The sequence below is a fragment of the Scyliorhinus torazame genome, chromosome 7 (genome assembly GCF_047496885.1).
Source record: "Scyliorhinus torazame isolate Kashiwa2021f chromosome 7, sScyTor2.1, whole genome shotgun sequence".
Classification (NCBI taxonomy): Eukaryota; Metazoa; Chordata; class Chondrichthyes; order Carcharhiniformes; family Scyliorhinidae; genus Scyliorhinus; species Scyliorhinus torazame.
Genome location: NC_092713.1, coordinates 99,186,829 through 99,214,421, shown reverse-complemented (window position 1 = coordinate 99,214,421; position 27,593 = coordinate 99,186,829). Strand labels below are relative to the sequence as shown.

General features: G+C 47.4%; 1 protein-coding gene across 3 annotated transcripts in view; it reads left to right on the top strand.

Annotated features, from left to right (window-relative positions):
- cachd1 (cache domain containing 1) overlaps positions 1–27,593 on the top strand; it is a 262,478-nt gene that overhangs the window by 198,339 nt on the left and 36,546 nt on the right. For all 3 annotated transcript variants that reach the window (XR_011948199.1, XM_072511136.1, XM_072511134.1), the window contains exons 12-19: positions 14,365–14,482; positions 15,823–15,991; positions 16,882–17,024; positions 18,713–18,894; positions 19,698–19,808; positions 20,572–20,694; positions 21,089–21,188; positions 22,415–22,531. Coding sequence is in view for 2 of the 3 variants with exons in the window: in XM_072511136.1 (XP_072367237.1) it covers positions 14,365–14,482; positions 15,823–15,991; positions 16,882–17,024; positions 18,713–18,894; positions 19,698–19,808; positions 20,572–20,694; positions 21,089–21,188; positions 22,415–22,531 (1,063 nt within the window). In the remaining variant the exon portion in view is untranslated. The remainder of the gene's footprint in view (positions 1–14,364; positions 14,483–15,822; positions 15,992–16,881; positions 17,025–18,712; positions 18,895–19,697; positions 19,809–20,571; positions 20,695–21,088; positions 21,189–22,414; positions 22,532–27,593) is intronic.

Genomic DNA, 27,593 nt, shown 5'->3' with positions numbered 1-27,593 from the left:
TATTGGCTTCTTTTTTATTAACAGAGACTTGGGATGGGATTCTCCCCTGGGTGGGGGGGGTTCCGGCGTGATGGAGTGGCGGGAACCACTCCGGCGTTCGGCCGCCACAAAGGTGCAGAGGTCTCCGCACCTTTAGGGGCCAAGCCCTCACCTTGAGGGGCTAGGCCCACGCCGGGGTGGTTTGCACTCCACCGGCTGGCGGGAAAGGCCTTTGGCGCCACGCCAGCCGGGACCGAAAGGTCTTCGCCGGGCGACGCGGGTCGGCGCATGCGCGGGAGCGATAGCGGCTGCTGACGTCATCCCCGCGCATGTGCTGGGGAGAGGGTCTCTTCCGCCTCTGCCATAGTGAAGACCATGGCGAAGGCGGAAGAAAAAGAGTGCCCCCACGGCACAGGCCCGCCCACTGATCGGTGGGCCCCGATCGCAGGCCAGGCCACCATGGGGGCATCCCCCGGAGCCAGGTCGCCCCGCGCCCCAGGACCCTTTCGGAGCCTGCCCGCGCCACCTTGTCCCGCCGTTCAAAAGGTGGTTTCATCCACGCTGGCGGGACAGACATTCCAGCAGCGGGACTTCGGCCCATCGCGGGCCGGCGAATTGACGGGGGTGGGCCCGCCGACCGGCGCGGTGCGATTCACGCCCCCGCCGACCGGCGCGCCGCGATTCCCGCCCCCGTCGAATCTCTGGTGGCGGAGACTTCGGGACACGAGGGGGGCGGGATTCACGCCAGCCCCCGGCGATGCTCCGACCCGGCGTGGGGTCGGAGAATCCCGCCCCTGTTCTGTCCCTTTTGTCTTTGTTCCTCATCTTGGACACTTGCTGGCTGACAGATTATAACTAACCATTCACAAAGTGCTGTTCACATCACCCTTGGGCTAATCTGGTGACCTATGGTCCCACGCTTGTTACTAGGCAGGAACAAATGTAACAAGCAGTCGAACATCCGGTACATTAAATGCTACAATCATCAGGGGCTACAATCTGTAATTATCTTGCAATTGTGTCTCTCCTCTCTCTCTATATGTGTTGTGATTGTGAACCTGCCTCCACTTCACCTGATGAAGGAGTAGTTATCCGAAAGCTTGTACTTTCAAATAAACCTGTTGGACTTGGTGTTGTGAGACTTCTTACTGTGCCCACCCCAGTCCAGTGCCGGCATCTCCACTTAATGAGACAAGTCCTTACCCCAGGAATCAATCTCGTGACCCTTTTCTGAACCGCCTCTAATGCATTTACATCCTTCCTCAAGTAAGAGGACCAAAACTATGTGTAATACTCCAGATACGGTCTCACCAATGACCTGTATGGTTGCAACAGCACTTCCCTACTATTATACTCTATTCCATTAGCAATGAATGCCAAAATTTAATTTGCCTTTCTTATTACCTGCATATTAACTTCTGCACTTAAATATTTTGAAGTTTCATTCCAGTGAGGTAATAAATTGTATTTTTATTCCTCTGATAACCTCATATTTACCCACATTAAGCTCCATCTGCCAAACGTTGGCCCACTCACCTAACCTATCGGTATTGATTTGTAAATTTCTAATTTCCTCATTGCAACTTGCTTTCAATGACAACTGCAAATTTGGCTGTAGTACATTCTGTTCCTGCATCTCAGTTATTAACATAGATGGTATATATTTGGGGCTGAGAACCAAACCCTGTGGCACACCATTAGTTACAACTTGCCAAACAGAAAAAGACCAATTTATCCCGACTCTCTGCTGTTTTGGTTAGCCACTCCTCTATCCAACCTAATATAATGCCTCCAAGTTAACCTTTTGTGTGGCACCTTATCAAATCCCTTCTCTAAGTCCAGATACACAACATCATAGGGCGGCACGGTGACATAGTAGTTAGCGCTGCTGCCTCACCGAGCCAGGGACCTGGGTTCAAACCCAGCCTTGGATCACTGACTGTGTGGAGTTTGCACTTTCTTCCCCATGACTGCGTGGGCTCCCTCCGGGTGTTCCTGTTTGTCCTACATTCCAAAGATGTGCAGATTAGGCCGATTGGCATGCTGAATTGCCCCGAAGTGTCCAGGGATGTGTAGGGTGGGATTATGGAGATAGGGTGGGGGAGTAAGGCTTAGTAGGGTGCTCTTTCAGAGGGTCATACTTGATGGGCTGAATGGCCACCTTCTGCACTGCACTGTAGGAATTCTATGGTGGATAGAATTCTCTGATTCTATCCACAAGACTTTCATTATCCACTTTGTTACGTTTCCGAAGAACTCCAGCAAACTAATCAAACATGATTTACCCTTCAAAAACCATGTTGATTCTGATGGATTCCATTTTGACTTTCTAAATGTCCTGTACTACTTCCTTAGTAATCGATTCCTATTCTCTACATATTTTCTTGTTTGAATAGGATGTTATATTAGCCTTTTCTCAATTAACTGGAACCTTTCCAGAATCCAAGGAATTTTGGAATGTTAATAATAATCTTTATTATTGTTGCAAGTAGGCTTACATTAACACTGCAATGAAGTTACTGTGAAAATGCCCTAGTCGCCACATTCCCGCGCCCGTTCGGGTACACAAGAGGTAGAATTCAGAATGTCCAATTCACCCAACAAGCATGTCTTTCAGGACTTGTGGGGGGGGGAAACCGGAGCACCCGGAGGAAACCCACGCAGACACAGGGAGAACGTGCAGACTCCGCACAGACAGTGGCCCAAGCCGGGAAACTAACCTAGGACCCAGGTGCTGTGAAGCAACATTGCTAACCACTGTGCTACCGTGCCGCCCAATGCCTCCACTATCTCTGCTACCACTTCCTTTAAGACCCTAGGATTTAGGCCATCAGTCCCTGGGGTCTTATCTGCCTTTTACAAAATATATTTTTATTTAAACGTTTTCCATTTTATACATAACACCAAAACAACATAACACCCCAATCACAAAGAACAAAAAAAAGTACAGCACAGACAGGAACAGGCACTTCAGCCCTCCAAGCCAGTGCTGACCATGCTGCCCGACTAAACTACAATCTTCTACACTTCCTGGGTCCGTATCGCTCTATTCCCATCCTATTCATGTATTTGTCAAGATGTCCCTTAAATGTCACTATCGTCCCTGCTTCCACCACCTCCTCCGGTAGTGAGTTCCAGGCCCCTACTACCCTCTGTTAAAAAAAAAAAAAAAAAAAAAAAAACTTGCCTCGTACATCTACTCTAAACCTTGCCCCTCGCACCTTAAACCTATGCCCCCTAGTAATTGACCCCTATACCCTGGGGAAACGCCTCTGACTATTCACTCTGTCTATCCCCCTCATAATTTTGTAGACCTCTATTAGGCCGCCCCTCAACCTCCGTCGTTCCAGTGAGAACAAACCGAGTTTATTCAACCGCTCCTCATAGCTAATGCCCTCCATACCAGGCAACATTCTGGTAAGTCTCTTCTGCACCCTCTCCAAAGCTTCCACATCGTTCTGGTAGTGTGGCGACCAGAATTGAACACTATACTCCAAGTGTGGCCTAACTAAGGCTCTCTACAGCTGCAACATGACTTGCCAATTCTTATACTCAATGCCCTGGACAATGAAGGCAAGCATGCCGTATGCCTTCTTGACTACCTTCCCCACCTGTGTTGCCCCTTTCAGTGACCTGTGGACCTGTACACCTAGATCTCTCTGACTTTCAATACTCTTGAGGGTTCTACCATTCACTGTATATTCCCTACCTGCATTAGACCTTCCAAAATGCATTACCTCACATTTGTCCGGATTAAACTCCATCTGCCATCTCTCCGCCCAAGTCGCCAAACAATCTAAATACTGCTGTATCCTCTGACAGTCCTCATCGCTATCTGCAATTCCACCAACCTTTGTGTCGTCTGCAAACTTACTAATCAGACCAGTTACATTTTCCTCCAAATCATTCCTATATACTACAAACAGCAAAGGTCCCAGCACTGATCCCTGCGGAACACACTAGTCACAGCCCTCCAATTAGAAAAGCATCCTTCCATTGCTACTCTCTGCCTTCTATGACCTAGCCAGTTCTGTATCCACCTTGCCAGCTCACCCCTGATCCCGTGTGACTTCACCTTTTGTACTAGTCTACCATGAGGGACCTTGTCAAAGGCCTTACTGAAGTCCATATAGACAACATCCACTGCCCTACCTGCATCAATCATCTTTGTGACCTCCTCGAAAAACTCTATCAAGTTAGTGAGACACGACCTCCCCTTCACAAAACCATGCTGCCTCTCACTAATACGTCCATTTGCTTCCAAATGGGAGTAGATTCTGTCTCGAAGAATTCTCTCCAATAATTTCCCTACCACTGACATAAGGCTCACCGGCCAGTAGTTCCCTGGATTATCCTTGCTACCCTTCTTAAACAGAGGAACAATATTGGCTATTTTCCAGTCCTCTGGGACATCACCTGAAGACAGTGAGGATCCAAAGATTTCTGTCAAGGCCTCAGCAATTTCCTCTCTAGCCTCCTTCAGTATTCTGGGGTAGATCCCATCAGGCCCTGGGGACTTATCTACCTTAATATTTTTCAAGACGCCCAACACCTCGTCTTTTTGGATCTCAATGTGACCCAGGCTATCTACACACCCTTCTCCAGATTCAACATCTACCAATTCCTTCTCTTTGGTGAATACTGATGCAAAGTATTTATTTAGTACCTCGACCATTTCCTTTGGCTCCACACATAGATTCCCTTGCCTATCCTTCAGTGGGCCAACCCTTTCCCTGGCTACCCTCTTGCTTTTTATGTACGTGTAAAAAACCTTGGGATTTTCCTTAACCCTATTTGCCAATGACTTTTCATGGCCCCTTCTAGCTTTCCTGACTCCTTGCTTAAGTTCCTTCCTACTTTCCTTATATTCCACACAGGCTTCGTCTGTTCCCAGCCTTTTAGCCCTGACAAATGCCTCCTTTTTCTTTTTGACGAGGCCTACAATATCTCTCGTTATCCAAGGTTCCCGAAAATTGCCGTATTTATCCTTCTTCCTCACAGGAACATGCCGGTCCTGAATTCCTTTCAACTGACATTTGAAAGCCTCCCACATGTCAGATGTTGATTTACCCTCAAACATCCGCCCCCAATCTAGGTTCTTCAGTTCCTGCCTAATATTGTTATAATTAGCCTTCTCCCAATTTAACACATTCACCCGAGGCCCGCTCTTATCCTTGTCCACCAGCACTTTAAAACTTACTGAATTGTGGTCACTGTTCCCGAAATGCTCCCCTACTGAAACTTCTACCGGCTGGCCGGGCTCATTCCCCAATACCAGTTCCAGTACCGCCCCTTCCCTAGTTGGACTGTCTACATATTGTTTTAAGAAGCCGTCCTGGATGCTCCTTACAAACTTTGCCCCGTCTAAGCCCCTGGCACTAAGTGAGTCCCAGTCAATATTGGGGAAGTTGAAGTCTCCCATCACAACAACCCTGTTGTTTTTACTCTGTTCCAAAATCTGTCTACCTATCTGCTCCTCTATCTCCCGCTGGCTGTTGGGAGGCCTGTAGTAAACTCCCAACATTGTGACTGCACCCTTCTTATTCCTGATCTCTACTCATAAAGCCTCACTGCCCTCTGAGGTGTCCTCCCGTAGTACAGCTGTGATATCCTCCCTAACCAGTAGTGCAACTCCGCTACCCCTTTTACATCCCCCTCTATCCCGCCTGAAACATCTAAATCCTGGAACGTTTAGCTGCCCATCCTGCCTTTCCCTCAACCAGGTCTCTAATGGCAACAACATCATAGTTCCAAGTACTAATCCAAGCTCTATGTTCATCTGCCTTACCCGTAATACTTCTTGCATTAAAACATATGCACTTCAGGCCACCAGACCCGCTGTGTTCAGCAACTTCACCCTGTCTGCTCTGCCTCAGAGCCATACTGTCCCTATTCCCTAGTTCTCCCTCAATGCTCTCACCTTCTGACCTATTGCTCCCGTGCCCACCCCCCTGCCATACTAGTTTAAACCCTCCTGTGTGACACTAGCAAACCTCGCGGCCAGGATATTTATGCCTCTTCAGTTTAGGTGCAACCCGTTCTTATATAGGTCACACCTGCCCCGGAAGAGCTCCCAGTGGTCCAGATAATGGAAACCATCCCTCCTACACCAGCTGTTTAGCCATGTGTTTAGCTGCTCTATCTTCCTATTTCTAGCCTCACTGGCACGTGGCACAGGGAGTAATCCCGAGATTACAATCCTAGAGGTCCTGTCTTTTAACTTTCTGCCTAGCTCCCTGAACTCCTGCTGCAGGACCTCATGCCCCTTCCTGCCTATGTCGTTAGTACCAATATGTACAACGACCTCTGCCTGTTTGCCTTCCCCCTTCAGGATGCCCTCTACCCGTTCGGAGACATCATGGACCCTGGCACCAGGGAGGCAACATACCATCCTAGAGTCTCTTTCACGTCCACAGAAGCACCTATCTGTGCCCCTGACACAAACCCCTCCCTCCCATAGAAAAAAAACTAAAGAATCAACCCCGCCTTCCCCCTACCCGCACCCCCCAGCAACTGACAGTGATCAGCTCTTTGAAGATAAATGGCTGCTATCTTCAATTGCTCCCCTCTCTGTGTACTTTACTTTCTCAAGGCCTAGAAACTCCATAAGATCCCCCAGCCACACTGAGGCACTGGGTGGAGAAGCTGACCTCCATCCCATCAGCACTCTCCTCTGAGCGAAAGCCAGGACATCCCTCTGCTCCCCTCTGCAGCTCCAGCAAGTCTGACATCCTAAATATGGCTCCCAAAGGACAGGGCACCAGTTCAATTTTCAGAATCGCCAACATGGTGCTGAAGAAGGAGACCCAGAACCTTATGAGCTTAGAACACGACGAGAACATGTGCACATGATTGGCCTAACCCCTTCCACAACGCTCACACTTGTCCTCCACGCCTGCAAAAAACCTACTCGTCCTGGATCTAGTCAATGAGCCCTATGCGCTACCTTATGCTGTATTAAGCCAAGCCTCGCACATAGCTCGTGGCATTCACCCTCTGCAGGGCCTCACTCCACACCCCATCTTCCAACTCCTCCCCCCACTTGGCCGTAACAACCTCCACCAATACTGCATCTTCAGCAATAAACTTCCATCAATATATTTGTCTGCCTTTTAATCCCAATAGCTTGCTCAGTATTTTTTCCCTAGTGATTGTGATTGTTTTAAGTTCTTCTTTTTCAATAACCTCTGCATTATTTGTTAATATTGAGACGGTTCTAGTGTCTTCCACCGTGAAAACTGAGGTAAAATATTGATTGTGTTTCTGCCATTTCTGTATTCCCTATTATTAACTTCCCAGTCTTGTCCTCTAAGGGATCAACATTGACTTTATCTACTCCATACATTTTTATATACTTATCGACTCTCTTGCAATCCATTTCTATAATTTGCACTAGATTTCTTTCATAACTTAGATTTGCTCCTTTCATTACTTTTTTAGTAACCCTCTGTTCGTCTTTAAGCATTTCCTTAATCTTCCAGCTTGCCACTGACCTTTGCAATATGGTATGCCTTAGTTTTTGCCTTTGTTATTTTTAACCTCCTCGCTCAGCATGGATGCATTTTCCCCCTCTTACAATTTTTCTTCCTCTCTGGAATATATTTCAGTTGGAAGGAATTTAATATCTCCTTAAATGTCTGCCACTGTTCATCAACTATCCTACCTTTTAGTCTTTATGCCCAGTCTACACGGGGCAAAATTGTCCTCGTGCCTATGTAATTACCTTGATTTAACACCGGAACGCACTTCCGGTTGCGGCAGGGATGAGCTAGCCGCACGTTTCGGCGGCTCCAGCTCCGACGGAACTTCGGGCTCTTTTAAGAGCCCCAATGGGGACTTGGACGGCCATAAAACCCGGTGCGAGGCGCGAGGGAAGGGAGCCCCCCCCCCCCCGAAAGACGGAGGGAAAAACCGGCGGCGGCGGCTGCAGCCCAAAGAATCTGCAGCCAGAAGATCAGAGAGAGAGAGGGAGTGAAACAAAATGGCGGCGGAGAAACCACAGGTGACATGGGGGCCTGAGCAGGACGAGGTGGTGAGACGGTGCGTGGACCTGCTGAAGAAGGAGGTAATGACCCCGTTGTTACAGGCAATTGGGCTTAAGGAGACTTTAAAGACCCAGGAGACGGAACTTCGCGTGGTGGAGCAGAAGGTGTCAGGTATTGAGGACGAGGTCCTGGGCCTGGCGGTCAAGACTCAGACGCACGAGGCACTTCATAAAAACTGTGCTGACAGGATTGAGGCCCTTGAAAATGGAGCGCGGAGGAAGAACCTTAGGATACTAGGTCTCCCGGAGGGTGTGGAAGGAGTGGACTGTGGAGCGTACGCAAGTAAGATGCTGAGCTCACTGATGGGTGCTGACGCCCCTGCGGGCCCCATGGAGGTGGAGTGGGCAAATCGGATCCCGGCGAGAAGACCAAAAGCGGGAGAACCACCAAGGGCGATAATCGTGCGATTCTACCGCCTTAAGGACAGAGAAGAGGTCCTGAGATGGGCCAAAAAGGTGCGGAGTAGCAGATGGGAGAATGCGGTGGTAAGGATCTACCAGCATTGGAGTGCGGAGGTGGCGAGAAGGAGGGCGAGCTTCAACCGAGCCAAAGAGGTTTTGCACAAAAGGAAGGTGAAGTTTGGGATGCTGCAGCCGGCAAGACTATGGGTCACGCATCAGGAGAGACAATATTATTTCGAGACGGCGGAGGAAGCATGGTCCTTCATCAATGAAGAGAAACTGGACCAGAACTGAGGGACTGATGCTGCAGGGAACTGTTATTGTTGTTATTATTGTTTTTGTTAATGGGATGGTGAAAGTTAAGCGAGAAGTAAACAGGGAAGGGGGGGTTCACTGGGGAAATGTGGGCGCCGGTGAGGGGGGAGAGGCGGGACATAGCCAGAGAATGGGGAAGGAGAGGGGGAGGGGAAAGGGAGCTGCGCCATAAGAGGCGGGACAGGTAAAGGGATGTTCCCGCGCCAGAAAGAATAAGGCGGGAAAACAGGCGCAAGGCGGATGGGAGTTCCCTCACACCGGGGGGGCCGAGGAGCGAGCAGGAGTAGCCGGGGTCAGTTGAAGTCAGCTGACTTACGGAAGTGATATGGGGGGAGCAATCAAGCTAGATAGGGATCTAGCGGGGGGGGGGGGGGGGGGGGGACAGCTGGGTTGCTGCTGCGGAAATCCAAAAGGAAATGGCTAAAGAGAAGGTGGTCGGGGCGGAATGCAACGCTGGGGGAGCGAGCGGGAGCGCGGAGGCGGGATATGGGACTGGCCTAGAGAAGGTAATGGCTAGTCGACACGGGAGGGGGGCAGGTAGCCCCCCAGTGAGGCTGATCACGTGGAACGTGAGAGGCCTGAATGGGCCGATAAAAAGGGCCCGAGCGCTCGCGCATTTGAAAGGACTAAGGGCAGACGTGGTTATGCTCCAAGAGACGCACCTAAAGGTGGCGGACCAAGTTAGGCTAAGGAAAGGATGGGTGGGACAGGTGTTCCACTCAGGACTGGACGCAAAGAACAGAGGGGTGGCCATTTTGGTGGGGAAACGGGTAGCATTTGAAGCAAAGAACATCGTAGCAGATAGTGGGGGTAGATATGTAATGGTGAGTGGTAGGCTGGAGGGAATGGAGGTCGTGTTGGTTAATGTGTATGCCCCAAATTGGGACGATGCGGGGTTCATGAGACGGATGCTGGGGCGTATTCCGGACCTGGAGGCAGGAAATTTGATTTTAGGAGGGGACTTCAATACGGTGCTGGACCCGGGGCTAGATAGATCCAGCTCAAGGACTGGAAGAGGGCCGGCAGCGGCCAAGGTACTTAAGGGGTTTATGGACCAAATGGGGGGAGTGGATCCATGGCGATATCTTAGACCCAGGGCTAGGGAGTATTCCTTCTTCTCCCACGTCCATAAAGTGTACTCCCGGATAGATTTTTTTGTTCTAGGAAGGTCGTTGATCTCTAGGGTGGAAGAAGCTGAATACTCAGCCATAGCGGTTTCGGATCATGCCCCACATTGGGTGGACCTGGAAGTAGGAGAGGACAGGGAGCAGAGAACACTCTGGCGATTAGATGTGGGACTGATGGCGGATGAGGGAGTGTGTGCAAGAGTGCGGGGGTGTATCGAGAGATACCTGGAGGTCAATGACGACGGTGAGGTCCCTGTGGGAGTGGTCTGGGAAGCACTAAAAGCAGTGGTCAGAGGAGAGCTGATTTCTATTGGGGCCCACAAAAGGAAAACAGAGGCCAAGGAAAGGGATAGATTACTGGGGGAGATTTTAAGGGTGGAAAGGGAATTTGCAGAGACCCCGGAGGAGGAGCTGTACAGGGAGAGGAGATGACTCCAGACCGAGTTTGACCTTCTGACCACCAGAAAGGCGGAGGTACTGTGGAGGAAGGCACAGGGGAGGAGGTATGAATATGGGGAAAAGGCTAGTCGCCTGTTGGCGCACCAACTGCGAAAGAGGGCAGCAGCGAGGGAGATAGGAGGAATTAGGGATGAAAGGGGAGACATCGTGCGAAGGGCAGGAAAGATAAATGAGGTGTTTAAGACCTTTTATGAAGAACTGTATAGGTCTCAGCCCCCAGAGGGAGAGGAGGGGATGCGGCAGTTCCTGGACCAGTTGAGGTTCCCGAAAGTGGAGGAGCAGGCGGTGGCAGGCCTGGGGGCGCCGATTGAGGTGGACGAGGTTATTAAGGGACTGGGAAGCAGGGAAGGCCCCGGGGCCAGACGGGTTCCCGGTGGAATTCTACAGAAAATATGTGGACTTGTTGGCCCCGTTGTTGGCAAGGATGTTCAATGAGGCCAGGGAAGGGGGGTCACTACCCCCGACAATGTCGGAGGCGTCGATATCGCTAATTTTGAAGAGGGACAAAGATCCGATGCAGTGTGGGTCCTATAGACCTATTTCACTATTGAACGTGGACGCCAAACTGCTAGCAAAGGTGCTGGCATCGAGGATAGAGGACTGTGTCCCAGGGGTGGTGCACGAAGACCAGACAGGGTTCGTAAAAGGGAGACAATTGAATGTTAACGTGCGACGGCTATTAGGGGTTCTAATGATGCCCTCAGTGGAGGGGGAGGCAGAGATAGTGGCGGCAATGAACGCAGAGAAGGCATTTGATAGGGTGGAGTGAGAGTATTTATGGGAAGTGTTAAGGAGGTTTGGGTTTGGGAACGGATTTATTCGCTGGGTTAGACTACTTTATGGGGCACCAACGGCAAGCGTAGTTACAGGTCGACATAGATCGGAGTATTTCCGATTATGTAGGGGAACAAGACAGGGATGCCCGCTGTCTCCATTGTTGTTTGCGCTGGCAATTGAACCTCTGGCCTTGGCGCTGAGAGACTCCAGGAAATGGAGAGGGGTGACTGGAGGGGGAGAAGAACACCGAGTCTCGTTATACGCGGATGACCTATTGCTATACGTGTCGGATCCAGCGGGGGGGATGATAGAGGTTATACGAATCTTGAGGAGGTTCGGGGAATTCTCGGGGTATAGGTTAAACATGGGGAAGAGTGAATTATATGTGATACATCCAGGGGACCAGAGTAGAGAGATAGAAGGCTTACCGCTAAGGAAAGTGGAAAGAAACTTCCGATACTTGGGGATTCAGATCGCTAGGAGCTGGGGAACCTTGCACAGACTTAATCTGACACGGCTGGTAGAACAAATGGAGGAGGACTTTAAGAGGTGGGACATGCAGCCTTTATCGCTGGCGGGCAGGATGCAGGCAATTAAGATGATGGTCCTCCCGAGGTTCTTATTTGTATTTCAATGTCTCCCTATTTTAATCACCAGGACCTTTTTTAATAAAATAGATAGGAGCATTACGAGCTTTGTGTGGGCAGGGAAAGTTCCGAGAGTAAGGAGGGGGTTCCTGCAGCGCAGTAGGGACAGAGGAGGACTGGCACTACCGAATTTGGGAGATTATTATTGGGCCGCCAATGTGGCGATGATACGTAGATGGGTGATGGAGGGTGAGGGAGCGGCGTGGAAAAGGCTGGAGAGAAGGTCCTGTAAAGGGACGAGTCTAGAGGCGCTGGTGACGGCGCCGCTACCGTTCTCACCAAAAATGTACACCACGAACCCGGTGGTGGCGGCAACACTGAACATATGGGGACAGTGGAGGCGACAGAGAGGGGTGCGGGGAGCCCTGGTGGGGTCCCCTATCAGGAACAACCATAGGTTCGCCCCAGGAAGAATGGATGGAGGATTTCAGAGCTGGTACCAGTTGGGAATTAGGAAGGTGGGAGATTTATTCATAGATGGGACTTTTGCGAGCTTGGGAGCACTGGAGGAAAAGTATAAGTTACCCCGGGGGAATTTCTTGAGATATATGCAGGTGAGGGCGTTTACTAGACAACAGGTGAGGGAATTTCCGCGGCTCCCGACACAGGGGATACAGGACAGGGTGCTTTTAGGGGTGTGGGTCGGAGAGGGCAAGGTGTCAGAGATTTATAGAGAGATGAGGGAAGAGGGGGAGGAGTCGGTGGGCGAACTAAAAAGACAGTGGGAAGAAGAATTAGGGGAGGAGATAGAGGAGGGTATGTGGGCTGATGCCCTAAGCAGGGTAAATTCCTCTTCCTCATGCGCCAGGCTTAGCCTGATTCAATTTAAGGTGCTACATAGAGCACACATAACGGGGGCAAGATTGAGCAGGTTCTTTGGAGTGGAGGACAAATGTGGGAGGTGTGGCGGGAGCCCGGCAAACCACGCACATATGTTTTGAGCGTGCCCGGCACTGGAAGGGTATTGGAAGGGAGTGACGGGAGTGATTTCGCAGGTGGTGAAGGCCCGGGTCAAACCAGGCTGGGGGTTAGCTCTATTTGGATTTGCGGAAGAGCCGGGAGTGCAGGAGGCGAAAGAGGCCGATGTCGTGGCCTTTGCGTCCCTCGTAGCCCGGCGCAGGATCCTACTCATGTGGAAGGAGCAAAAACCCCCCCGGACTGGAGGCCTGGGTAAACGATATGGCGGGGTTTATTAAACTGGAGCAGATAAAGTTTGCCCTGAGCGGATCGGCTCAAGGGTTCACCAGGCGGTGGCAGCCATTTCTCGACTACCTAGGGGAACGTTAGAGGGAAGTCGGATGACCAGCAGCAGCAACCCGGGGGGAGGGGGGGAGGCAGTTGAGTATAGGTCAATAGAATACGAGGTTTTGTTACTTGTATATTATTACTACTATTATTATTATTGTTAAAAAGTTTTAAAATTTCTGTTTTGTTACTGTTATCCTTTTGCTTGTTTTGTAAGCGGGAAAAATGTTGCTCAGGGAAAAAAATTTCAATGAAATATATTTTTTTTAAAAAAAGATTTAACACCGGAACGCTTGCCCTCAAATTGAATTTGAAACTCAACCATGCAATGATCACTCTTCCCTAGAGGATCCTTTACTACAAGACATTAATTAATCCCATCTCATTACACAATACCAAATCCAAAACAGCTTGCTCCCTGGTTAGTTCAACACCATTATTGTTCCAAGAAACAATGTCTAATACGTTTTATGAACTCTTCCTTGAGGCTACCCTTTCCAATTTGATTTATCCAGTCTATGTGCATATTAACGTCACCCATGATTATTGCTGTACCTTTCTTACAAGCTCCCAGTATTTCCTGCGTTATATTGTGTCTTAATGTGGAACTATTTATTAGGAGACTGATAGATTACTCCCACCAGCAACTTTGCTTGCTGTTTCTTATTTCTACCCAAATTGAATCTATGTCTTGATCTCCAGTGGCAATATAATTTCTCACTCCATCACTCATCCCATCCTTTACACGCAAAGCTACACCGCCACCTTTTCCTTTCAGTCTATCCTTCTGAGTACCCTTGGATATTCAACTCCCAGACCTGGTCTCCTTGTAACCAGGTCTCAGTAATCACCACCAAATCATACCCCTTTATCTCTATTAGTGCTGTTAACTAATGACATTTATTCTGAATGCTACGCTCATCATTAACCTGGACTCCTACCTCTCCTTACACTTTGATTATTTAAATTTCCATGTAACTGATTTCTCTCACCGGGACAGCTTGTTTTTACTCTCCTTAGGCCTGGAAGATATTTAAATGTCTCAATTACCAGCAATTAGTGCTAGATTTTAAAAAGGCAAGAGTTTTAAGATTTATTCTCTCAAACTCCAACACTTACCTCGGCTTCCAAGCTCCCAGATGCTGCCACACCTGCTGAGGTTATCCAGCATTTTCTGATTTTATTTCCCATTAGATTTTGTTCACTCTTCACAATATGACTTATTTCTCCACAATCATGCATGTATCATCATTATAACACGACTTAGTCTGAATGTTGCGAGCAATCCTAAAAGTGTTTTTGGAGTTTTTTTTAATAGAAATGTTATTTGTAAACATGTAAATAATTTATATTTCATATCTCCATGCAGCCTCCCTTTGGGCAGTCAGGTTATTACTGTGCCTGTAAACTCCTCCTTGTCTTGGCACATAAATCGTTTACGAGAGACCAGCAAAGAGGCCTACAATGTCAGCTATGCCTGGAAGTTGGTACGTTATGCTTTGTTGAACATGTCTGAATTTATTTTTCTTTGATCTGATGATATGGGGTTTGCAGTTTAAAACCAAAAGAATTTTGCTAAATCAATTGCGTGTTTCACAAAAGTAGCCAATTCGCATATCTCTTCAGTATCTGATCCAGGTAAATATTTTTGCAAATTGTGATTGCTAATATTTAATATGATATACTGAATAAATTTATTGTGTTATTCTTGGGTTATTAGGCTAATTCTGAATTTTCAAACTCTGGAATGAAAATAGATTCTTGATGTCAAACGTGCAATGTAGAGGTTCAGAAAATAGCTGTTTCTTCCATTTTCTGCTACATTTACCTCATTGCGCTGCCACTTTCAGGAGCTTGATTGATCAGTGACAGGATTGTCAGGGGAATAAATGCTGTTGTCTTAAATGTGCCAAAATCCCTCTAAGGAAATGGCTGTGCCAGCAGCAGGAACCTGGGGCAAATATAAACATAGCCTCCAGAATTTTCAGTTCGTAGGCAGAGTGATGATGGCTCACCTGAATGTAAATGCTTTCCCCTCATTGACTTGTAGAAACCTTCCCCAGCTATTTGGGGAGGTCCTTCAGCCAGAAATGGATTTCCTTGTGCGAGTTGTTGATTGTAATGTAGCAGAACCTGCCAAATAACATAAATGCATTGAATTCCAGAGAACTGTTGGCAGTTTTGTAATATCCTTCTTGAACATAAATACAGTGTTAACGTACATGGGCCCATGTATTAATGCCCAGTGTTACTGTGTGAAGATAAAACATGCAATTATTTCAAATGTCTTTGCATTTATTTTTATTGAAGGTTAAACTCTTTGGATCGTTTGGGTTTCAGGAATGCATCAACTGCAATGGAAAGGCAGGCAGTTGAGCTGCTTCTGGGCTTCCACCAGTGCGGCTGTGATCCAGCCACAGGTCTGGAAGAATGATCCTGCAGCAGACGTTCCTCTCTCAATTTTTCTCTCTCTCTTTCCTCTCTCTCTCTCTCTCTTTCCCCCCCCCCCCCCCCCCCCCCATTCTTTCTCATCCCTTTTCTTCTTTCTCATCCCTTTTCATGTGCATAACAGAAATGGCCTTGCCAGTTCTTCCAATTTTCTGTTGCCCTCTCAATAGTCAGACATTTTCAATGTATTATTTTAACCAATGCTTGCCATGTATTCAGCAGTAAGTTTTATTGCTTATATAGGGATTTGATGATTCGGTGAAATCTCTTCAGCCATGCTGCTGTGTGGTGGTTCCTGAAAATCATGCCACAGGTTTACCCTAATAAAGTTGTATTCAAAATGAATATCAATAAACTCTTGACATTTCTGTCTGCACAGGTGCAGGATACATCCTTTATTCTCTGTATAGTGATGGTGCAGCCTGAGGTACCAGTCAAACATCTGAAGAATTTGAACACAGCACCAAGCAGTAAGCTTCTCTACCATCGATTGGATCTGCTGGGCCAGCCCACCTCCTGCCTGCACTTCAAACAGTTAGCAACACTGGGTAAGGAACATTTAATTTTCAAGAAATGCTTTGAGGTATTGTGACTTCTGACATTCCTTGCTGCCCCCCCACTGCAGCTCACCCCACCTTGGATCACCTTTAACTAAGAAGGGAGCTGGGCTACTTAATCCAGGCCTACTCCAATTGTACTCTGAACTGTTTACTAGTAGAACATGAAAAAGGCTTGATGATGACTTAACCTCAATTTCTCTAATTGTTTTATTCGTGTAGAGAAGTATACATTGTTCATTTATTGCCTCTCCGTCATGCTGTCTGTCTTGACATAGGTACGGTCATGTCATGAACAGCATAAGATAATAAACTATCCAATCATTCTCAGTCCCGATATTGATACTTTATAGAAGGAGGAGTTTCAAGGAGCAGTGCTTAGTTGATTTATGGTTTTTTTATTGGTGTAATGGAAAGAAAATCATAGTCTGGTACGCTGTTGGTGCTAAATGCCAGGCCCATAACGTGAGGAACGCTATGAGGCATGGAAGGACTTCCCATGGACCCATACCCCAACACTAGCCAGCATTTTCTTATAGAAAGAAAAAAACTGTTAGGGAGAAAAATACATTATGGAAAGTTTCACATTCATCATTTCTGTTGTTAATGTGACCTGTTATGTTAAGTAACTTGAACAACATTCTTGGGCATATATTGTTTTTTCCCCACATATTCAGATGCAATTCTTTTATTCAAGAAAAACATTTACTGTTCGCACTTCATGTCATCATGGGCCCCTAACATCAAGTGTCATTCAGCATTGGAAAGGTTATGCCCTCATTAACTCGAGACCATAATGATGTCGCTTAGGCATGATTAACACAAGTCACATGTTTGTGATATTAATAGTTAATACAGTGCTATGATTGCCTGTCTTGCAGAAAGTCCCACGGTCATGCTGTCTGCAGGCAGCTTTTCGTCTCCATTTGAGCACTTGAGTCAAGCTGAGACCAAACGCATGGTGGAACACTACACGGCTTATCTGAGTGACAACACGCGTCTCATCGCTAATCCAGGACTCAAAGTGAGTTTTTTCATTAAAATTGCACACTCAATTTTCCAAAACTGTACCATTGTGTTATTTCACAACTTTGTTGAGGGCCCAGCGTTGTCTTGCTGTTTAAAGCTCAGCACGGTATCAGACAGGATGCCAAGATTGAGAACCGTTTGGTTCAGCCTGAGAGAGAATCATGAGAATAGAATGGTGTGTTCAGAGTTCTATCACTTGATGTATTGAAGTTGAGATATCTCTGTCTTACCATTCACTTATTGAACAGTACTCAATCCCTACAGCTGACCAGGCACTGATCAAAAACTCAGGCTCATCGAGCATCAACTCTGCCAAGAGCCAGTGGTGATGGGGAGGCAATGTCCCCTACACTATTATGAGTTATTTTATTGTATTATACATTGAGTAGAATTACACAGAAGTATTTCGTGTTTGTGTTTGTAATATTACTTTATGATGGTGCCAAACTGCGTTTAAATTAATGACCGGTTAGTTTCAAATCATACTTTTGCAGAAATAAGTACTTTACAGGACCCTTAATCCTGCTAAACAACTGACTTGTTTCCACAAATTGTCATTCCCATTTTGTAAATAGTCGATGTGTGTATTCTAAATAGAATTGCTAACCTAATTTACCATGAGTTGACAAAGGATAAACCCTCCCAATAGCCTCAAGGGTATGAGCCCAATTTCAGAGTAGTTAATGAGTGGTATGTTTAACAAATACACTATAAAGAGGAAAAAAATTAGCCAAGTAAATATTGATCAATGTTGTAGATGCACCATTTTGTATTGGCTTTTAATCCATCATGTAAAATTGCTCCAACCACTACCATCACTATAACACTTCACCCTGGTGTTATACGGTTGAGAATGCTTTCTGCAGGCACAACCAAAACAACACAATCTATAATTAAATTGCTGGATGAAGTGGATCAGTAAAAAAATTCCACTGCTCTCTTCACTTCCTTTCCGATCCCAGTCATTCCAGGAATTTGGAATCCTCATTGCAGCACTGAATTAGGACAGTAAATGTGAGTTAATATAATAATATGCTGCTTCTCAGGAAATTATTCCCACACCTGCTAATTTTTGACCGTCATACTTTGCAGATTAATGTTGCATAATTCCCTGAATTTACTTTACTTGCTCTTTTTTTCAATAAAAATAGATCTCTGCACATTTCTTCATTTTCCCTGTATTCTCACTGTATTCAAATTGTGTCTCTTTACAGTATCTTTTAACCTTAACTGAGTCTTCCTGTGATCTCAAAACTGGTGCCCCTTGCCGCCTTGTGCCTTTCCTTTCTCCTCTAATCTACATGCCTTTAAAACCCAAGCTTGACATTACCTAATCTTAGTTCCTGATTAATCACATCTGATCTACGACTCTTTTTGACCTTGGTGTTCTGCATTGTAACCCTTGGCTCTTCACTAGTTTTCTCAGTTTTTAAAAAAATCCTTTGGGGAATGGATCAGGTTTTCACTTGTGTGGAATTAGGCAAATTATCTTTCCTTAAACCTGGATAAATTGGAACACTGAAATCTGCACAAAATCCTTTCTTAATATATGAGGGAACTGTCTTTACAATTTCATACAATCTGTTTAAAAAGCGTATTAACAGGATTGATTTGCGGCTTTGAAACTTCTCGGGCATATCTTTTAAGAAGTCCTCTGGTTTTTTTCCCCCTGCCTGTGTGTAGTCTTCTGTCAGAAACGAAGTCATGGCTACCAGTCACGTAACAGATGAATGGATGTCACAAATGGAAATCAGTATCCTGAACAGTTACATTGTTCGGCGTTACATAGCAACGCCCAATGGGGTGCTTCGGATTTACCCTGGTTCTCTCATGGACAAAGCATTTGATCCCACCAGGAGACAGTGGTGAGTTTTACAGGATCCACAGGAAGAGTCTTCCACATAACCTCACAAGCAAAACCTCTTTATTTTAAAAAAAAATGTTTATATCTTGCCACAGTGAACAGGGCCTGTCCTAACAGTGAAGTGATTAATGATGTTTTTTGTGTTTGTGTGGTTAACATTTCTTTTCATTGATATTGCAGCCACGATTATTTGTATTTGTTTTGAATCCAATAGTTCCCTTGCTTGCCTGCTTTTTTCCCACTTGTGCGTGCTGCATAGAAAATAGTTGGTGTATTTCTTTTTTCTTCTCTGACTGAGGGCAACTTTTGTATGAAGCTAGGCGCTGAGCATTGGCAAGCAATTGAACTGTGGGGGGCACCTCAACCCAGTCTATTGTAGGGTTCACCGAATAGTGATGTGGAGCAGGAGACTCTCCTAGCACAGGAATATTGAGGCCAGTCAGTGCACTCCTGTTTCTCTTGCCAATATATTGATAGACAACCCTGTCATAATATGAGCAAAGTGTGTAGCTGATGTGCCTGAGCCACAAAGTGGTTCCACAGCATCATGTTGTTACTTATCTTGGCCTCATTTGTTTTGGTGCAGAATTTGCACCGAGACCATTCACCTCCCTGCAGGGAAGGAAACACAAAGTGTTAATGTGGTGGCTCTCGTTCACTTCCCAGCGAGCAATATTAGCAGAAGCCCGGAAGCAGGATGATATGGAACAACATACCTGAGGGGAAAATAAAGTTTTGCCCTTGTTAAAACTAAATGCCAAGTATAAAATACTGTGCTTAATGAAATTATACTGTTGTTACTAGGTATCTCCATGCAATGGCTAACCCTGCTCTAATCACCTTTACTGGTCCATACCTTGATGTTGGAGGAGCTGGTTATGTGGTAACTCTCAGCCACACTATTCATTCTTCCAGGTAAACTTTAGATATTAAACATCCATTAAGGCATTGATTCTATACAGTGTGTTAGATAGGGGAGCACCATCCTCGAGAAGATACTTATTAAACCTTTTATTTTTCGCTTAGAAAACACAAATGTATGGAGGTAATTGCACTGGACGAAACTGCTTGACACGTCTCCCAGAATTTCAGTTTTTAAAACATGTTTTTCATGAAGGTGGCATCCCTTTATTTTCCCTGTGAAGCGAACCTGACTGGTGGTACTCAAGTTCCAATTTCATCAGATGGTCCATTTATTGTTGATGCAACCTTTTTTAAAAAAGGGGAGCTGAAATATAGCAGTACTGTTGGCCATTTGCTGCCAGCATAATATTTCTGACTGTATGTAGATTTCTAAATAATTACTTAAGAATGCTGTGTGAATCTATTTGAAAATTTGAGATAAAATGAAATGCAGCAGGGGCAGCACAGTCGCGCAGTAGCACTGCTGCCTCACGGCACCGAGGTCCCAGGTTCGATCCTGGCTCTGAGTCACTGTCCGTGTGGAGTTTGCACATTCTCCCCGTGTTTGCGTGGGTTTCACCCCCACAACCCAAAGATGTGTTGGGTGGGTGGATTGGCCGTGCTAAATTGGCCCTTAATTGGAAAAAATGAATTGGGTACTCTAAATTTTTTTTTTTTAATGAAATGCAGCAAAAAATAGACGAGGTGCACTGTTGTTTAGGTAGATATTAATGAGAAATGTGTCAAAGTATTCATTTTTCTTCTTGCACCAAAGATCTCTTTCAGCACCAGGACATGCTGTAGCAGTGATGGGTGTTGACTTTACACTGCGATACTTCTATAAGGTTCTTTTGGATTTGTTACCCATCTGCAATCAAGATGGAGGCAACAAAATCAGGTAACAACAACACACAAGTTATTCAACTTAATAAGAACCCAGAATCTATCAATCAATTGTAACTGATCTGTTCTTGCATTAACAAAAGAAGACAATTTCCATTATTATTTTGTGCCATGTGGGTGCTCAGGAAGGAGGCACAGATGGATATTTTTCCAATTCTGTGGTGGAGGTGCATATTAACTGTTCAGATTAGCATATATTCACTTTTCATTTTAATGTTACTTTTTAAAAATGAAGATTGTCTGGCTCTCTGCCTTCTTTTTACTTCTTCAAAACTTATAAAAAGAAGCTGGTGGCCTACTAAATGTAAAACTTAGCCATTCAATTGTTTTAGAGTGATGGAAGCTTTCCTCTACTCTCTATACATTGATTTGGCTTTTTTTTTCAATAGGTGCTTTATTATGGAAGATAAAGGTTATCTCTTGGCACATCCAACTCTGATCGACCCAAAGGGCCACGCTCCTGTGGAGCAACAACATATCACCCACAAGGTACTGAAATGATATCTTCTGAATTTAGCTTTGAGAGTTAATCTTAAACACAGTAGAACATCACTGTCAATCACCAATGGAATTCGTCAAACCTTTCACAACTTAGTGGATGGCTGACTTGGAGAGACTCATTCCTGTTTTTGTACTTTTGATAAACAGGAGGTACGTATTATCCATCAATTGTATAGATTGTTTCACAGAGAGAGGTAAATGGGTTTTCTTTGGTATTGTGTTGGCTCCAACACAACCAGGCGATAGAATGTTGGAAAAAATTTGATTCTCTGTGGCAGGATAGGTAACCCACTACCAGAATCAGATGGCTGTATTTTGAGGGTATCGATGATTGGTGCAGACTGGCTAATTGATGGTCCGAGAGAGGTACGCCTTTCAGTGAGGCTTGGAATTTTGCCAGTGGCCTCAAATAACACTGCAACCCAATTCTCTAATTCAGTGTTATCCACTACATTGGCCAGTAGCTAAATGTGATTAATTTGAAATCCAGCAGTGACTAATTGCATTTGTGATTACATTTTTTTACATGAGTAAAAGACAGAATTTTGAGCATGTGATCTCAGTACTTATTTGCACGCTATATGCTTGCGTACTTTAACCTGTGTGTTCATAAAATGGTAAGACTAAAAGTAGAGTGTGAGTGTTTTGCTTGTGTGAGATTTTCTTTCTTAACCACTATACAGTGGTAGATGTTAAATAAATAGACACAAGAAGCACATTTATCTGTTGTATGTCAGGAGCATTGCTCTAAAATTGGGTGCACATAGCTAAAACAGTGTCTCCATAGCTGCATTAGTGCCCAGTCACTAATTTATTTTGGACAACACTGTTCCAATTGTTACAGTGGTTCTAGTTGGGCAAATGGTGAAAACCATACTAGTGCTAGGTGCTGATAAACTGTGTGGTTTTAACCAGTTCAGCTCCAGGAGTATCCCTGTGGATAATTGGAGCCAGTTACTTTAGAGAAGGAAAGGGAGAACATACACTATGTATCAAACAAACAAAATATTTGTGGCATATTTCTGTGACTTTGCAAGAAGCAGGAAAAAAAACTGTTGGGAATCAGTCATTAAGTAAGGTGAAGGTGCACTGGGCTGTGATTACAAGTACCTCTGTATTTTCCCTGGTTTCAGAAACATGAAGATCTAATCATCTCATGGTACAATTTAATGGCAAAGTACAAACTAATCGTTTTCCCTTTTTTTCCCTGTCAGGAACCTTTGGTGGCGAATGACATCTTAAACCATCCCAATTTTGTCAAGAAAAACCTTTGCAACAGTTTCAGTGACAGGACAGTGCAACGATTCTACAAATTCAATACCAGCATTGTAGTAAGTCTGCTTCTAAATAGCATGTATGCTTCACATAGAACCAACTTCAATGGCCGTTTCCTGTCGATTGTTTTAATTTTTTGAATGCTATGCATGAATATGAATTGAGAGCTGGGTAGAAATGTATCAGATTGAGGTTGGCTTTTTTCTGTTCTTGAAAATAGTACATATGGCAAGATTCTCCTGGCATCCCAGCAGTGTGTTTCTCGATGGCGGGAGGCAGTCAGCCATTGGCCGGCAGCGGGATCTGCTGTACCCGTCGCTGTCGATGGGATTTCCCATTGAATCCACTCCACACTGCCCGGAAACCCACGGTGGGCTGCGCCATCGGAAGGACCGGAAGATCATACAGCATGAACAGACAGAAGATCTCCAATTTTCCCTTTAAATTAAAGGAATATTTTAGATTCTCCTCTTTCCCCATCACTTCCACTGTTTATTTTCTCCCCATAAAACAGCAGGGGCGGGATTCTCCCCTACCCGGCGGGGCGGGCCGTACCGGCGCCGAGGAGTGGCGTGAACCACTCCGGCGTAGGGCCGCCCGGAAGGTGTGGAATCCTCCACACCTTCAGGGGCTAGGCTGGTGCCGGCGGGGTTGGGGCCACACCAGCTGCCGCGGAAGGGCTTGGCGCCGCGCCAACCGGCGCCGGAGGGCCTCTGACGGCTGCCGGGAGTTGGCGCATGCACGGGAGCGCCAGCGTATGCTGGCGTCATCCCAGCGCATGCGCAGGAGGGTTCTTCTCCGCGCTGGCCATGGCGGAGGTTGACAGCAGCCGGCTGTCAAAGAGTGGGAAAGAGAGGGAAAGCGTGCCCCCATGGCACAGGCCCGCCCGCGGATTGGTGGGACCCCCGAGGACTCTGCAGGCCACCCGTAGAGCCAGGTCCCGCCGGTACGGACCTGGTTTGATTTACGCCGGCGGGATCGGCCGAAAACGGGTGGCCGCTCGGCCCATCGCAGGCTGGAGAATTGCCTGGGGAGCCGCTGCTAGCTGCCGCCAACCGGCGCGCTGCGGTTCCCACCCCCACCAAAACCCCGGCGCCGGAGAATTCGGCAGCCGGCAGCGGGGCGGGATTCACGCCGCCCCCTGGCAATTCACCGGCCCAGCGAGGGGTCGGAGAATCCCGCTCCATATCACTGCACCCAAAGTAGTTGTTCTGACCTCATTCCCAAGCCGCTGTATTGGGTGACCAAGCAAGCAGGCAAGGGAAATTTACTCATTTTAAATGCAGGCTTTCTCTCTCTGGTTATGGCAGTTTTTAAAAAAATTATTTCACAGGATTTGGGAGTCACTGGCTAGACCAGCATTTTCTGCCCCTTCCCTAATTACTCTTGAGAGGGTGGTGCTGAACCACTTTCTGGAACCTCTGCAGTCTATCTGGCGGAGATACACCCAAAGCGCTGCTATAGAGGGGTAGTTTGATCCAACAAAATTAAAGGAACGCTGATATAGTTGCAAGTCAGAATGGTGTGTGTCTTGGAGGGAAACTTGCAGGTGGTGATGTTCCCATGCATCTGCTGCCCTTGTCCTCAGTGATCGAGTCATGGGTTTGGAATGTCCTGTTGAAAGATTGCCGTTGGTGAGTTGCTGTGGTCCATTTTGTCCATTGCTGTAGATGGGTACACACAGAGGCTCCTCTTCACAAAATAAACTGAAGACACCACTAACCTGTGTGAATATCTAACCAACTGTACTTCTGGGTGCTTCCTCAGAAACATCCCAGTCACAGTCTGTCATACGTTCAATCACACTTTTCAGAATGATCAATCTATCTCTTTAAGCTCTCACCAATCTTTGCTGCAGGCTCTTGAACAACTGCTTGGCAGTGACTATAGGTGACACTACTTCAGGTTTATAGGTTGTCAGCTAGCCTGATGAAAAGCTGTGCTAGCTGCTGCAAGGACACCTACAATACTATCCAGCAGAGGACTGGCACATCCAGTGAGATTGTCAGCAGTGCCCTGAAACCTGGCTTCAACCCCCTGGGCATTGGGCACAGATCATCTCTCATAAAGCTTCCATGACCGACTTCCGGGTGCGGCGATGACCAGCTAAGTCGCCCTTTGAAACGGACTTTTGGGCTCTTAATAGGAGCCCCAACGGCAATTTAAACGGCCAAAAACACTGTGCGGTAAACCAGAAGGGAATCCCCCCCCCCCCCCCCCCCCCACCCCGGACACGCATGGATAAGGGAGAGGATAGCAGCCGGATTGCGGAGGATCCTCTGGAGCAGCGGCAAGGAAGGGAAGCTCAAAGCAAGATGGCGTCGGAAGGTGGCCGTTTGTTATGGGGCCCGGACCAACAAGAGTTCCTGCGGCGCTGTGTGGAAGAGCTGAAGAAGGAGTTGAAGAAGGAGCTGTTGGCCCCGATATTACAGGCGATTGAAGGGCTAAAGGAGCAGCAGAGGTCCCAAGAGCTGGAGCTTCGGGTCGTGAAGGCAAAGGCTGCTGAAAATGAGGATGAAATACAGGGCCGGGTGGCGAAGACAGAGACGCACGAGGCACAGCACAAAAGGTGTGTGGAAAGGTTGGAAGTACTGGAGAATAATTCGAGGAGGAAGAATTTAAGAGTCCTGGGTCTTCCCGAGGGCGCAGAAGGGGCGGACGTCGGGACATATGTGAGCACGATGCTTCACTCACTAATGGGATCGGAGGCCCCGACGGGCCCTTTGGAGGTGGAGGGAGCTTATTGAGTTCTGGCGCGAAGACCGAAGGCTGGAGAAATACCTCGAGCTATAGTGGTGAGGTTTCTCCGCTACAATGACAGAGAGACGGTCCTCAGATGGGCGAAGAAAACTCAGAGCTGTAGGTGGGAGAACGCGGTGATCCGCGTATACCAGGATTGGAGTGCGGAGGGCAAGCTTTAATTGGGCTAAGACAGTGCTTCACAAAAAGAAGATCCAGTTTGGAATGTTGCAACTGGCGAGATTGTGGGTCACACACCAAGGGAAGCACCACTACTTTGAGACGGCAGAAGAGGCGTGGACATTCATTGTGGACGAGAAGCTGGAATAGTCTGGCGAGAGAAAGAGCTTTTGGGACAAAGTGGTGGGGTGATTATGTGGGGCAAGAAAAGGGGGGGGGGATGATTTTTCAATTTGTTAATTTTGCGATCCTGTAACTTTTCTCTCTTCCCCATGTTGGGGGGGGGGGGAGGACAGTGTATGAGGAACTGTGGGCGCCGGCCATTAGGGGCGGGGCCGAGTGGGAAACGCGGGCTTTGTTCCCGCGCTATGGTAATTATGGCGGGAACAGGGACGCAGGAAGGAGGGGGCCTTGCACAGTGGGGGCTGAGGACAAGGGGGCAAGCCGAGGTCAGCCAGAGTTCGCTGACTTCTGGGAGCAACATGGGGGGTGCAACTACGCTAGAGGGGGATCTAGCGGAGGGGGGGTTAACTGGGTTGTTGCTGCTAAGGAGAAGGGGGAGCTGTTATGGGATGGGGTGGTCGAGGCGGGAGGGCGTCGTCGGGGGGATATACGGGTACATGGGAACCGGGTGAGGAGCTGGGTTAAAAAAGGGGATGGCTAGTCGACAAGGGGGGGGGGGGGGGTAAAGAGCCCCCCAACCCGGCTGATCACGTGGACCGTGAGAGGGCTGAACAGGCCGATTAAAAGGGCACGGGTACTCGCACACCTAAAGAAATTAAAGGCAGATGTGGTTATGTTGCAGGAGATGCATCTGAAACTGATAGACCAGGTCAGACTACGTAAAGGGTGGGTGGGGCAGGTGTTTCATTCGGGTTTAGATGCGAAGAACAGGGGGGTGGCTATCTTAGTGGGGAAACGGGTACTGTTTGAGGCAAAGACCATAGTGGCGGATAGTGGGGGTAGATATGTGATGGTGAGTGGCAGATTGCAAGGGGAGGCGGTGGTTCTGGTGAACGTATACGCCCCGAACTGGGATGATGCAAATTGTATGAGGCGTATGTTGGGACGAATCCCGGACCTGGAGGCGGGAAAGTTGGTAATGGGGGGAGACTTCAATACGGTGCTTGATCCAGGGCTGGACCGGTCGAGGTCCAGGACCGGGAGGAGGCTGGCAGCGGCCAGGGTGCTCAAGGACTTCATGGAGCAGATGGGAGGGGTAGACCCCTGGAGATTTATTAGGCCTAGGAGTAAGGAGTTCTCATTTTTCTCCCACGTTCACAAAGTATACTCACGGATAGACTTTTTTGTCTTGGGAAGGGCACTGATTCCGAAGGTGACAGGGACGGAATATACGGCCATAGCTATTTCGGACCACGCTCCACATTGGGTAGACCTGGAGGTAGGAGAGGAAAAAGAACAGCACCCACTCTGGAGAATGGATATGGGCTTATTGGCGGATGAGGGGGTATGTTTAAGGGTGAGGGGGTGCATCGAAAGGTACTTGGAGCTTAATGACAATGGAGAGGTTCAGGTGGGAGTGGTCTGGGAGGCGTTGAAGGCAGTGGTTAGAGGGGAACTGATATCCATAAGGGCACATAATGGGAAGCAAGAGGATAAAGAAAGGGAGCAATTGCTGAAAGAACTTCTGAGGGTGGCCAGGCAATATGCGGAGGCACCGGAGGAGGGACTGTACAGGGAAAGACAAAAGCTACATGTGGAATTTGACCTGCTGACCACGGGTAAGGCAGAGGCACAGTGGAGGATGGCACAGGGTGTACAGTATGAGTATGGAGAGAAGGCGAGTCGGCTACTGGCCCACCAACTGAGGAAGAGGGGAGCAGCGAGGGAGATAGGTGGGGTGAGAGATGAGGAGGGAGAGATGGAGCGGGGAGCGGAGAGAGTGAACGGGGTGTTCAAGGCATTCTATGAGAGGTTATATAAGGCTCAGCCCCCGGAAGGGAAGGAGGGAATGATGTGTTTCTTGGATCAGCTGGAATTCCCTCAGGTGGAGGAGCAGGAGAGGGCGGGACTGGGAGCACAGATTGAGATGGAGAAGGTGGTAAAAGGGATTGGGAGCATGCAGGCGGGGAAGGCCCCGGGACCGGACGGATTCCCGGTGGAATTTTATAGGAAATATATGGACCCACTGGCCCCGCTTTTGACGAGAACCTTTAATGAGGCCAGGGAAAGGGGGCA